The sequence below is a fragment of the Sylvia atricapilla genome, chromosome 12, assembly GCF_009819655.1.
Source record: "Sylvia atricapilla isolate bSylAtr1 chromosome 12, bSylAtr1.pri, whole genome shotgun sequence".
NCBI classification, from domain to species: Eukaryota; Metazoa; Chordata; class Aves; order Passeriformes; family Sylviidae; genus Sylvia; species Sylvia atricapilla.
Genome location: NC_089151.1, coordinates 20,648,456 through 20,662,084, shown reverse-complemented (window position 1 = coordinate 20,662,084; position 13,629 = coordinate 20,648,456). Strand labels below are relative to the sequence as shown.

The 13,629-nt window shown below is 43.6% G+C and overlaps 1 protein-coding gene across 1 annotated transcript; it reads right to left on the bottom strand.

Moving 5' to 3' along the window:
• Positions 1 to 7,110: 7,110 nt before the first annotated feature.
• Positions 7,111 to 11,654, bottom strand: NUDT7 (nudix hydrolase 7). Its single transcript, XM_066328010.1, has 3 exons — positions 11,374 to 11,654; positions 9,816 to 9,974; positions 7,111 to 7,951 (listed from the first exon to the last, which is right to left on the bottom strand). The coding sequence occupies exons 1-3, from the start codon at positions 11,641 to 11,643 to the stop codon at positions 7,568 to 7,570; spliced, it is 813 nt and encodes a 270-aa protein (XP_066184107.1). The 5' UTR covers positions 11,644 to 11,654; the 3' UTR covers positions 7,111 to 7,567.
• Positions 11,655 to 13,629: the final 1,975 nt, after the last annotated feature.

Here is a 13,629-nt window from a genome sequence, read left to right as displayed (position 1 = left end):
AGGAATAGGAGACCCATTCATCTGCAAAACTAAGAAGGGTGTCCCCACCAGGAAATGGGCCTTCTCCGGAGAAGGGGTTGCAAACAACCCAGTGATCATCACCTGAGTGGGATCTTACCTACATCAGACTGGTGGGCGTGTGTATACCAAGCTCCCATAAATCAAATCAGGAGCCCCAAAACTGCTTGGAAAACCATTCACCAAACCAGCAGAGGGGGAAAAAAAAGAAATATGAATTTGAAACACCAACAAAGTTGACAATGGGGTGAGGCAACTTTTGCCTTGAGCAAAAAAAAACTGTATAAAACTAGACTGTGCATAGGCAGAATTTGTGAACCAGGAAGGATACAGCATGCTGTTGGATCTGAGGTTCACCCAGCATCGATCCCGGGATCCATGCTGTCCAATTGATTTTGGCTTTTTCCATAAAATTCTGTTTCACAAAATTTTATCAAGAAATTGGCATTTTTTATGAAATTAGACTCATTATTTATAACAAATAGCAATGTTTACTAAAATGCACATCCTTTTTATACACTGTTCCGACACAATTGGACATGATTGGTCATTCAAGCCAACATCTCTTTGTAAACATTTTTGCAAGTAAACAAGTTGGAAAAGCAGCAGCAGGTACAAGATTAGAAATTGTTTGGAATGTCTTCTCACAGGTCCCCCAGAGCAATGCCTGGGAAAGCCTATCTGACTAGGCTTTCAGCATCCACATGCAGCCTTGAGCTTTCTCTGTCCCAGATTTCCTGGGGGGTGCTGGAACATGTTAGTAGCTGGCTTGCACCCTCCTGAGCACAAGCAGCTTCTGAAATGGTTACTCAGCCAAATAGACCCATTCTCTGGGAGGCCACAGGCATGTGGCTTTCCAGTGGTCTTCTCACAAGATGCCCCATGGGAGCTGTGTTGTGGACAGCCTGTGCTGTTCCTGTCAGTCTCAGAGGACAACCACCATTTCCCCTGTTGGCTGAACTGGAGAGGGTAATGCATTTTTGACACCATATCTGCAAGAAAACCAGTTCAGTTGGCTGGTGATGAGTTGAGGGTTACTTGATCATCCCAGAGGTCTTGGTGTAGGAGCTGAGGTCAGGAATGCAGCACAGACCTGCTGTCTAACCTGGGCAGCTGAGTAGCTTTGATTTTTTTTCCCTAGCAAAACAGAGGTCAAAAGGCAAATTGACTTTTCTGCTGTGAAACGTGAGGGTCTGAGAGGAGCTTCCACCAAAGGCTGCCAAAGCTATGTAAGCAGGCTCCTTGGATGCTGTTCCAACAGGCTGCTTTTGACTCTGCAAATACGTGGGCAGGAACTTGTAAACCTATGAACATTTTTTTCTCTGAGATTTCCAGATCTTGTTTTGTCACCACCAAAATAAATACCCAATAAAGTCTGGTATCCTTTTGCAATGTGCTTGCCAGCTGTTCTATTGAGTGCTACAGAGCATGTTTGATCCTGCTTGATAGGGATTTAAAGAGTTTCTGAACATCAGGAACAAAATATTGAAGTAGATGAAATAGACCTGGGTGCAGTGACAGATGGAAAAATTAAGCTTGTGATCATGCTGACTCTGTACAAATTTTTTCAGCACAGAGATGGAGTAACAGCTGCTTTAACTGAACAGACTAGATTTATTAAAGCAGTTGATACTGTTGGACCTTAGCTGTTACACTGCACAGGCTTCTGAAGCTACCACAGAAACACCAGTGCTTCCATGGAGGGCTGTGAGCCCCTGATGCAGTTGGTCTGTTCCCCAGGGAAGTCTCCCTGAGACACTCCCTTTTGCTCATGGTGAGCAGTTAGTTGCAAAGCTCCATGAGCCTTTGATTGCATGTAAATGTTTTACTCCTGATTTGTTGTTACCCTACTTCCTGGTATTTGCCTCCCCTGATTGGTCCATTTTGGATCCTCTCCCCGATTGGTTGTTTTTTCAATCTGCTTTCCCATTGGTTGTTTTGGTAAACCCCACCCCCTGAGTTAAGAATAAAAACCTGGCTCTCAGGCCCTTTGGGGTCTTCTTTGGAGAGTTGTTGTAGAATAATGAGGGCTCCTAAAGAAGATCCTGTCTCCTGTGGTTTCTTCTGTGCCACCTGGGGAAATCCCTGCCTAAGAAGAAGCTGCTCTGGCAGCTACAGCCTGGCAAGAGCTGACAGGCCTTATTGCTTTGGTGGTCTCACAACTGAGCTGGACACTCTACAGGAGTGCCTGTGTCGCCTGGGTCGAGGCCGTCTCCTACTGGGCGACTCACTCAGTGAGGTCGTGGCACCCAGAAGACCCTAGCCAGGGACCTGGGCGGTCAGCGACACTACACCATCACAAAAAAGTTACATATGTTAAGATTAGATGGTATTTGGGTTTCTTCCTGCAATAGGTGTTAGTGGACTGATGAGGCAATTCAATTAGCAGTAATTTTTCTGTCTTCTTTGGGGTGGGAGGCAGCTTTTAATGAGATCGATTCTCCCAAAATCAAATAATATAATAATGGCAGTGAAGGCACCAGTGGACAAAAGAACATTTGGCTATAGCACATAACTATATGGGACTTGTAGTAAATTGCAGCTTCCTTGCCCACAGCATTTACCAGAAGTGCAGGTGGATGGTGCTTTGACAGCCTTGGTCACAAAATTGCCAGCTCCTATACAACACATAGAATAAGTGGGTGCAGCAAGGGTTATAGTCAGTAAAATAAATGAATATCAGAAACAATCTCGGTACATCGACTCTTCAAGCTTAAAAATGTGTTTAGAAATGAAATGGTGGAAAGAGGCTTAGTTTTTTTAAAGGAAAGTGATAGTTATTGTAATTTTTAAATTAGTGCAGTACACATCTTCTTTTAACATAGTACACTTAGGCTAAAGATCTATGAAATATAAGTAGCCTTGGTTTCTTACTTTCATTCAGCCTGCAGATCTGTTCTAATGGATGCTCAAATTGATAGTTAACTTACCTTCTTTATTTGGCTTTATGCAGTGCTGAATATAACTATGTATTATATATTCTGCATATGTAGGAATTCTCTTCTGATTAAGCAAAATCTGGTATGTATCATTCCTCAGAAAAATACATAAAGGTAATTTCTGAAGAAGTTACAGAATGTTTCCTACTACGGAAAAACTTAGAGGGATTACACCAAAGTGACCCTTCAGTTTATCTTGCAGTTAAGTTTTACATGATTTTTTTTTTTTAATTCAGCTCCTCAATTGAGAGAGGTCACAACTTGCATGGGTCTGTCCACTCACCCATTTTTACTCTGTATGCACATGGAGAGAAAGTGTATGCAAAGATAACTTTTGAAGTAGCAGCTTTCTGATCTGCTTTTATAATGGGAAGTACTGAAAGGCATTTTTGGCCCCTAGGAGATTTATCAGGCACTTCTGAAATAATTCCAAAACTAAAGCTTCCAAACTCTGTTATCAGTGTTACTGATGAGTGTTATTCACTCCTTGCTTGTCACTGATCTAAGTAATGGCTTAGAGGACTGTGGTTGAAAACAAAAAAAGTGATGTTTGAAGATAAATGTTTTCCTGTCTCCTTCTGCTTTAGGAGGGTGAGATCAAGCCCAATTGTTCAGCTGAAATCAACATGTTCTTTAAGCCCCAAAAAGCCCAGGTCTATGAGCAAGCAGTTTACTGCGATATCTCAGGTGTGGCTCCTTCCCCTGCCTCTCTCCCTGCAGTGAAGGTGATGTGCAAACACTCCCCCAGATCCCTGGGCTCCTGTGGAATTGCTGGGAAGGGTCTGTGGTCAGCAGGGCAGTGCTGGCACAACCCTACTTTCTTTGCAGCTTCCAGGGCATCTCTTCTATTTTGATTTTTTTTCCTCTCAGCTGTTCTGAATGCTGCCTGTATTTAATGTGCTCCTCCTCCCTTGGGTAAACTCTCTGAGGTGCACCCAGCAGGAGGAAGAACAAAATTTCTGGCATTTCCTAAAGTTCCACTATTTCCAAAGTTCCACGTGATTTCCAAATGGCCTTATTAATAATAGCCCTCATTTCCTCTTCTTACTGGTGTATGATTCCTTCAAGCATTTTGCTCCTATTCTGGAATACAGACATTAAACAGAATGATTCGTCAGTGGCTTGTTTTGTAGGTTCTGAACCCCTCTCCATTGTTCTGTGTTTGGTGGGTTACAAGTTGAAATTCCAACTCTTCTGGGTGAGCCAGAATAGTGCTTCCAGCCTGAAGCTGAACTCACTAATTAAGCTGTGGCAACTTGGTTTTCTCATACAAGTCTTCCCCTCACCCCCCCCTCCACACACACCCCCCTTAAAACTACATTATTTAACACTAGCTTTAAGTTACAAAACAAAGTTTGACTTTTTCTGTGTGTAAAGTTGAATGGCTTGTGTAGAGTCATCAGGTGCCAATGACAACTTACATGCTGTAACAGTTTAGATGAAGTAGTTGTCATGACAACTCAATTAACTAAATAAATATATTTGTAAGCAGCTGCAGCTCATGTGCTCTGCATCACCTTTACTTCCAAACAGATAATTTTGAGTGTATGTGCCAATGAGTCTGCCCCTCAATCCTTTGCCTCTCCTCGTCCCCTCCCAGCCAGGGAAGATGAGGTACAAGGCAGTACTGCTCACTCTTAGATGGGATCTGGCACGTGTGTAGCTGCTTCTGGCAGTGCCGAAATCCAGATCAAGTAATTGTCATCTTCCTCCCACTCCTCCTCATTATCCCCTTGAGGCCACCTTTCAGGAATTGTGGGGTAGCTCTGCTCTAATTAAAGGAGAGTTTGTAGATAAATACACATAGATCTGCTTGCCCATAAAATGTGTTTTAATACAAAGAACTAGGACAGTCAAATAGCCAGCCTGCAGTTGTCTTGAGATCAGCAGGTTTTGGCAATGCATGCTCATTTAGAAATAGGTACCACAGCAGCTGAAGTTACCTGTATAGCTTCACTTACCCAAGAGCTGTGGAGTAGCTGACAGGCCTAAGTCAATGCTTAGGTCACCATCGAGTTTTATTTGCCTTCACTACAAAACAAACGTAATGTTTCTTCATAAAGGAATAACTGGTCCAAAACCTCCCTCAAAACACAAAGCATGAAGGAAGAGAAGAGATAAAAAAGAAGGGTTTCTTATTAGAAAGTTGTTGAGATTACTTCAGGTTGAGACCCTAAGTACCACAGAAAGTACAGACAACATCCAGCAGCAATCATCAAACAGCAATGGCCTTTTTCATGTTTGACAGTATCTAGCTTCATGTTCCATCTTCAGCTCTCTCAGAAAATACTGTGAGGGACTTGGCAATAGCAATAAATGGAGTTCAGGTAAGTAAGGCATAAACGAGAAGGAAGATAGATGAGAAAATAACATGGCAAAAAGGCTTGCGGTCTGAGCAGAGAACTTCACAGACTTTAACTGTGAGCCTCTAACTGTGAGTAACATTGTTACTTTCTTCCTTGTCGCAGCCTGGTAATGCCCGGACTGATTTTTGATCCTAAAAGAAGTGTCAGATCTATATATACAAAGTCCTGTTTAACCTAAGGAAAGGTTTAGTGAGACCACATTTGAATTTCAAGGAGAGACTTAAATGGCCCTTTGTCTGGTTTGTGTTCTTCTGTGCAGAAGTTTGCACTCTTTGCTAGAAAATTATAAAGAATATAATACAGAATCCCATTCAGGAAAGCAGTTAAGTCACTTATTTTTGTCTTTCTTGGCTTTTGTGTTTTTCTAATGGAACCTAAGTTCATGCCTAAAATTAAAGCCTAACTTTTTGTCTTAGTTTTTTTTTTTTTTTTTTCAGTTGAGTGCCTAGTGATTCAACCAGTAAAGTTTTAAACAGTTGGGATCTGTGACCTTACCTGACATTGCTTTAATGATAACTTATTAAAAATTAGGAAAAGGAAATATTTCTACCTTTAGTATTTTTCCTGCTTTAAAAACACATAGATAGAGAATTTCATCCTCAGAACCCCAGCAACAATCATCCCCAAAACCCCACATAAAGCTGAAATACTGTATTCTCAAAAGATAACATTTCACTATGACATTTGTGAACTATCAGATTCAAGCAAAATATGATGGATGGACTAAATATTGACTTGAGTTGATACAACCCTCAATTTAGGAGAATAGGCATTTGTTAGGAGTGTTTTGGAGGTGCATCATCTCATTGTACTGCTGTGAAACTTTGAAGCCTAAGCATTCAGTCTGTTTTTGCAGGCACATACTCCTGAAATTCAACAGAAGCTGAAAAATTGAAGAAACTCAGTCCAAAGAAGGTCTAAGTATAGAAAGTGGAAATAAAAGAGCCATGATTATTCTGAAGAATTTCAGAAATGTTATGAGAAATACTGAAAAGTTTTAGTTTCACTGCCCAAGTTCGTGGGAGATAATTGTGTGTGTTCTTCTGCTTCTGCCTTTGCAGAAGCTTTTGCCTTTGAAGCTGCATGAGAATAAAGTACAAACAATGAAAAGCAGGCAAACTTGGGCCAACATTACTGCATGTGCACGGGAACCACCATCAGCTTTTATTTATCACACTTGCATATATTAGTAACTGGAGCAGGGTGCAAGTGCAAACATCCACAGGAGCAGCTGAGGGTTTTCTTCAGCTTACTGGAGTCCTGCACTCGGGCACAGGATTCCAAGAGACACCGAATGCTTTCAGCTCATCTTGGGATTCAGATCAGTTGTTCAGGCCTGGTGACACCTGGAGCTGTGCAGCAGATCTGGAAGCCAGACTAAATCACTTGGGCTTTTAAAAAATGTCACCATTTGCAGTAAAGTCCTGACCACTGGGAATGAGCTGCTAGTTCAGCAGCAATGAGGGAACAAGGATTTCTAGCACAAGGAACACGACGTGTTTGACACTTCCAGGGTGCCTGGTCAACTACTCATAACTATTTCTGTTCTCATGAATTCTCACCTCCACTTTTCTTTCCTGGAGAAGAATCCTGCCAGCAGCTGTGTGGGGTTTGGTAACAAGATGGTGAGGACAAACTTCAGTCCTGTTGCCTGTATCCTAAGTTTTCCAGAGCCTACAGATCTGCCTTGTGAGACATGTTAAATTGACTGAGATTCATTGCACATATGAACCTGCCCTCTTCCCTCCACAAGCCCAAGCAAAACAAATAAGATTGCAAGCACCTGAAACCTTTTGTATTTTTATTGTGCATTCTGTAAGTGCTTCAAGATACCACACAAAACTGTATGGATCGCCTTGTCCGCATATGTATGGCATATACAAGAGACAGACAGACCCCCAAAAGTTTTCACAGGTTAGCTCAAATAGACACAAATTACATCAAGTAGGATTATCTCATTATAGACAAGGCAAGCTACAGAAAGTATCTCTGATCACACAGAATAAAGGCACTGAAACTGAGAAGGAACTGAAACAGACCTTTTAAAAGCCTGTTTCACAAAAAATACTGTGTGCTTCTCACAGCTCTTAAAAGAGATGAAAAATTGTATTAATCTAGTTAGAGAATGTCAACTTGAAGTTCCCTGTTCAGAAGAAATTCAAGTTTAGCTTTCAAAATATAGGTACAAAGGAAGTAAACCTCCTTTTTCCTCTTTCAAAATAAATTAATTGCCAGACCAAGTTGTCACAGATTACTCTTCTTTCTTTCATATATAGATGCATACAAACTAATGAAGTTATTCTCAGAGGATGAAAATAAGTTGTCAAGATCATAATCCACTTCAAAGGTAGGTCTCTCTCCAAAAATTACAAGAGCAAGAAATACAGCAAAGTGTGCAGTCAGTCCCCATATCTTGAATGACTTTTTATGTTCTTGGTCATCATATATAAAGCAGTGTATCCGAGTTAAATAACCTGAGGAGGTTTTATAAGAGAAGGTCTTGTAATTTAAGGGCTTGACAAAGTACTCCAAAGGCACAACAAAAACCTCGCTCACTTCATCTGGATTGGGAGTGACCTGGAATGTATCCTCTATAAATCCTACAACTGGTGTCACCAAGTTATTCATCTAAAAAGAGAGAAAAAAACCCCTTAATAAGCAGGTAAATTTTAAAAAAATCAACAAAACTCTCAGACCTTTACATTTGTACCAAGTAAAAATGTTCATTATTTAAAAAAAAAAAATTATTGTTAGAAAATGAGTACACAAAGCCTATGAACTATTTTTAACTGCAATGCAATTTAGTCCCCCTAACGGCAAACTATTTAATTTGACTTAAAGAATTTGACATCATATTTTTGTATTTGTCAAAAACTATTTTACAAATATTCTGTTCATCCTGTATAATCATATAGCAGCTAAAAAGGCTCGCCAGTTTGCTACAGAAGTGAAAAAGCATGCATGCTTTCTTATGGGTCTTCCTTATTTAGTTTTTTAAATTCTGATTTTAATCCAGATTTTCCATATCCTTCATCATGTTTCTGTATAATTTTCCCAGGATATAGAAATTCTCCAGAGTATGAAGGTAGTTTTCTATAGGTGCAGAAATATTATCACAATATATTTAGCCATAAAATATAACACTCTTTGAAACACCTTATTTATGGACATTTTAATTCTAAATGTAATCCTTTCTTCCATGGGAAGGCAAAACCTACTGACATTGTTTGCATCAACAGAACATCAAAGTTCTTTAGGGTACATTCCTAGTTCTATTTATTCACACTAACAGAGACCAACTGTTTTGCAGAAAGGAGGAAGAGCAAAACAGTGTTTGTAGTATTTGATTCAAGTTTGGAAAGACTCCGTCCATGTCAGAAGCCCCTGGAATGTATATATTGAGGAGACAAAGCATCATCTGACATGTACAATATTCGTGGTCCAAAACTCCCATCATGTCTCCTACTGATGGAGGTAACTGGCTGAGAAACAGGGAAAATTTGATCCTTTTTACACACTGCCTCTGAACTGTGTGGCTTTAAGGGTAACTGTACAGAAATTAAAATTTAAGAAGTTAAATAAGGATTTTTGCAATACAGTTTCCAAAGTAGTTCTTGCCTTTTTTAATGGGAAGAGGATATTGCTAAGAGACAGAAAAACAGGAGGCATTGTAATAAACTGTTACCTGGTGAACAAAAACAGTCTTCAGAAACAGCAATTCCTCTGTTTTATGGGAAAACTGATCCTATTTAACACTGAACACTGCTACTGAAACTGAGAACCTGTTAATTTACAAATGGTGACCTACACTCCAAAGACACCTCTGGGTGTCTCCCTGCTAGAGGTCTCTATCTCTACACAATCCCGGTGCACATCCCCTCTGATGGTCCCTCTCCATCTGCACAGCCCTGGAGTCAGCAGACACTGAACGAGATGTCTGTGAGGGTACAGGAGCCTGCTGGGAGTGAGCTCTGCACAGCTCCAGGGATGGAGATGATACAGTCTGTCAGGAACATCTGCTCCAGTTTTGGGCTGACCTCATGGTCAGATCTTTTTCTTGTATCTCATCAAAACGTCCATGTTGCTGCTGTGTCCATTGCCTCAAGAAGAGTTCTGGTATCATTCTCTCTACGACCACCCAGGAGAAGAAAGCAGCCAAATCCCCTGGTAGCTTCAACCTGAGCAAGCCCACCTCTCTCAGCCTCTTTGCTCATCATCCACGTGCTGTAGCCCCTGACTGCTCATGGCTGTCTGCTAAATTCCCACCAGCGCAGCACTGTCTGTGTGGTATTCCAGACACCACTAACTGGTGCCCCAAAGCTGGTCTCACAAATACCAGAGCAAGAACCCTTTTTCCCTGGGCTCTGCTGGACACATGGGCTGCACACTTGAAGAAGCGTCGCCTCTTGGCAGTTACAGGTTTGAAAAGGTCACCGCCAACCTCACAAAAGAAAACCACCCAAACTTACTTTGTAATGATATGCTGACTTACTTTATCAATTCCAGGCATCAGCCTACAGATGACTTCCACCTTCTCTGGCTGAAGACCCACTTCTTCTTTAGCTTCTCGGAGAGCAGTGTCAATATCATCTTTATCAGTGGCTTCGCTTTTACCTCCTGGAAAGCACACTTCCCCTGGTGATCTTCTTAGCTAGAGTGTAAAGGAGTACTACTGGTAAATATAACAAGGTTTATGTTTCTTACTGGACCCACATGGATGCCTGTTGGTATTACAGAACCCCTTTGTCTATCAAGCTGAAGAAGCTGGAAATGGTGGTTAAGGTTTCTGCAGACCAGAAGAAACGTGCTTTAGCAAGAGTAGCTACCTAAGAAAATGCTGAGCCTATCCCCTGCTAATCCATAAACACTCACTATCAGAAATACACTGCACCTGTACAGCATTGTGTAAGTCATACTGGAACTTCTGCTTTAGTATGTCAAAGTTTACATTTTGCATCATCTTGTCTGCGTAAATGACTGATAGATGAATCCAGACAGACAACTTGTAGAGCAAGATTAAAATACTCTAAGAGCAAAAACTTCACAGAGAAAGACACAATTAAATAAAGTACCTGTGAAGGAGGAAATAACATTTTGCTTCAGCCCAAAAAGGCTATAGAGCAAAAGAATGAAAATGGTTGGTTCTAATTCCTATTTGTTGTTATCTATAGTTGGGATGTGTTTTGCTTCATCTGTTGGGTGGTGGTGGACACGTGGGCTGGGAGAGGGGCAGGGTTGAAGACATGACCAAAACAGGAAGAAGGATGAGAAGAACTGGCAGTCAGGAGAGAGTGTAAGTTCCTGGGCAGCCGTTCAATGGGCACGGGGACAGGGACCACCCCAGCCCCGAAGGGGTACAGAATATTGTCGTTCTGTCGAAGCGCATGCGTGTGTTTTTGCCTCTTGGCAGGGAGACACGCACCCCACTCAGCTGACTTGTTATAAATTAATAGTTGTTTACTTATTGCTTCGAAGACTCTGTCCCCTCCTGACTGTCTCAAAAAGTAAGTTATTTCTGAGATAGCTTAGAGTACATTCCAGTAGTAGGCTTGTGCATCATGGATCAGTAAAGAACATATTTACAATCAGTTGTCAGCTATGCAACGGTGATTGTTTGGTTTTTTAAGCAAGACCCAGCAACAGAAAAAAGTAATTCCTGAGTACAGGCAGTTGATGTGAGACAGGGATGGAAAACAGGAGCTGTAAAAGGAAACAAAATGTTGGCGAAAGAGTTCTGGGAGCCTTAGGTTGTTGCCTTTTATGCATTAAAGGGAGAAAAGAGTAATATTAATTACAGACCGAAAAATCTCTTTACTTTCAGTAAAGCTGCACTGCATTGTCAGTTTCCTTATTTAAGTCAACAATCGTTCCCGACTCGGCGATGAGCATTTCCCGTCACGGGTTTCCGGGGAGCCGGCATGTTCCTGGCACGCAAACCCCAGAATCCCAGGAGTGTAAAAGCACCTGGCCGTGCCCTTGCGAGCCCGGGCGGATTGGGGCGCGCAGGTGGCGGCAGAGCGCCCAGCGGTGGTTCCCCGGGCCCCCGGTACCTGCATGGAGCGGACGGTGAGCAGCAGGTGCAGCCGGTCCCCCCGCACCACGAGCGGCAGCAGCACGGCGGCCCTGGGCAGCGGCAGGCGGGAGAACTTGTCCCCGACATCGAACTGCTTCAGGCGGCGCCGGGCCTCCTCCGTGAGCCCCCGCCCAGGAGCGGGCAGAGCGGAGCGCCGGCGCCCTCCGGCCGTGTCCCGCTGCCCCGCCGCGGCTCCGGGGCACGGACAGCCACCGCGGCCCGGCTGCTCGTCCCGCTCCGCCGCCATCTGCGGGCCCGTCTCCGCCTGCGCCCTGCCCGGGCCCGCCCCGGCACCGGGGCCACGCCGCCCGTCAGCGCCGGATCGTCCCCCTTTTCCCTTTGGCCTTCCCGGCGTGTCCCTGTGCCAGCGGCCGCGGGCCGGCGGGAGCTGCGCTGCCCCGGGCGCTGCTCGGCTCCATCCCTCCCGTCCGGTCACCCCCGAACCCCGGGACCGGAGCAGCTCCCGGTGGGAGAAGGCCCATGGGGGTGCTGCATTCGTGCCCGGTCGCAAAATCACAGAACACGGAAGGGATCTTTAAAGATTACCTTATTCCATCTCCATGGTGTTAGAAATGCACTACTTTTTAGATACAACTCAATGGGGACAAATCGTCGAAGCAAAATGTTATAAATGATAAGAAGCCAATTCAAAATGACAGAATTTATTTAGCAAATTTCAAAAAAACCAAAATTAAAAAGCCGCAATAAATTTGGACAACATCGATTGAATGCTGGGTGGGCAGAGTGACAGTAACATCGGAACCATCCAACCTCAGCCACACACCACCGGCTCTCGGTGCATGGTTTTATGCAGTTTATTTATTTTGAGGCTAAGTCCATTGAAAGTCCAAATAATCATGTGTTTCTTTGTTTCCAAGCAAGGTCTTGAAATCTTGAAAGGGGTTCCCCGTAGGTATGAAAGGACGTTGATAGTCTTCCTGGATCTCATCTTTGGGGTGCTGATTTGGTCATCCTTCGGATCCCCCATCCCTTTCTGCCTGTCCACAGCTGTCGAGCAGCTGTGAAGTGGAGGCCCATCCTTGATGAATGGGCAATCTCCAGTCCGTGGTGTCATTTCTGTTGCAAATGTTGTGGTTTCACAGCTTGCACCACAGGTCTTGGAATCTCGGAGATGCCCTGGAGTAGCTTTTCAATAGACCAAATCTTTGATACACGAATTTATCTATTACATTTACCACACAAAAGAAACTATTAGTAATGATTCAGCTGAGCCAGGTGCACACTTCCCTTCCTCGAGAGATGAGCACGCACACCCTCCGAGAAAATGTGGGTTTTTAATCCGTTTTCTTGGCTGGAGCAGTCCCTGTCCTCTTTCCCATTGGATGGGTACTCGGAAACTTCCATTCTCTCCTGACTGCCAACTTTTCATGGAATCACAAAATGAATTCGTTTGGGAAAGACCTGTAAGATCATCTAGTCTAACCTATGACCTAACTCCCCCTGATGAACTAAACTATGGCACCAAATGTCACATCCAGTCTTTTTTTTAACATATCCAGGGTTGGTGACTCCACCACCTCCCTGGGCAGATGATTCCAAGTGTGTAGTCACTCTTTTTGTGAAGAATTTTTTTCTAACATCTGACTTAAACTTCCCCTGGCACAGCTTAAGGCTGTGTCCTCTTGTTCTGTTAGTTGTTGTCTGGGAGAAGAGACCAACCCCCACCTGAGCACAGCCATCTTTGAGGGAGTTGTGAAGAGTGATAAGGTCCTCCCTGAGTCTCCTTTTCTCCAGGATAAACAATTCCAGCTCCCTCAGTCGTTCCCCACAGGGTTTGTGTTCCCAGCCCCTCACCAGCCTCGTAGCCTCCTCTGGATGTGTTCAAGCATCTCAACATCCTTCCTAAACTGAGACACCCAGAGCTGGACACAGCACTCAGTGTCCTTCCTAAACTGAGACACCCAGAGCTGGACACAGCACTCAGTGTCCATCCTAAACTGAGATCCCAGAGCTGGACACAGCACTCAGTGTCCATCCTAAACTGAGACACCCAGAGCTGGACACAGCACTCAGTGTCCTTCCTAAACTGAGACACCCAGAGCTGGACACAGCACTCAGTGTCCATCCTAAACTGAGACACCCAGAGCTGGACACAGCACTCAGTGTCCTTCCTAAACTGAGGGCCCAGAACTGGACACAGCACTCAGTGTCCTTCCTAAACTGAGATCCCAGAGCTGGACACAGCACTCAGTGTCCTTCCTAAACTGAGACA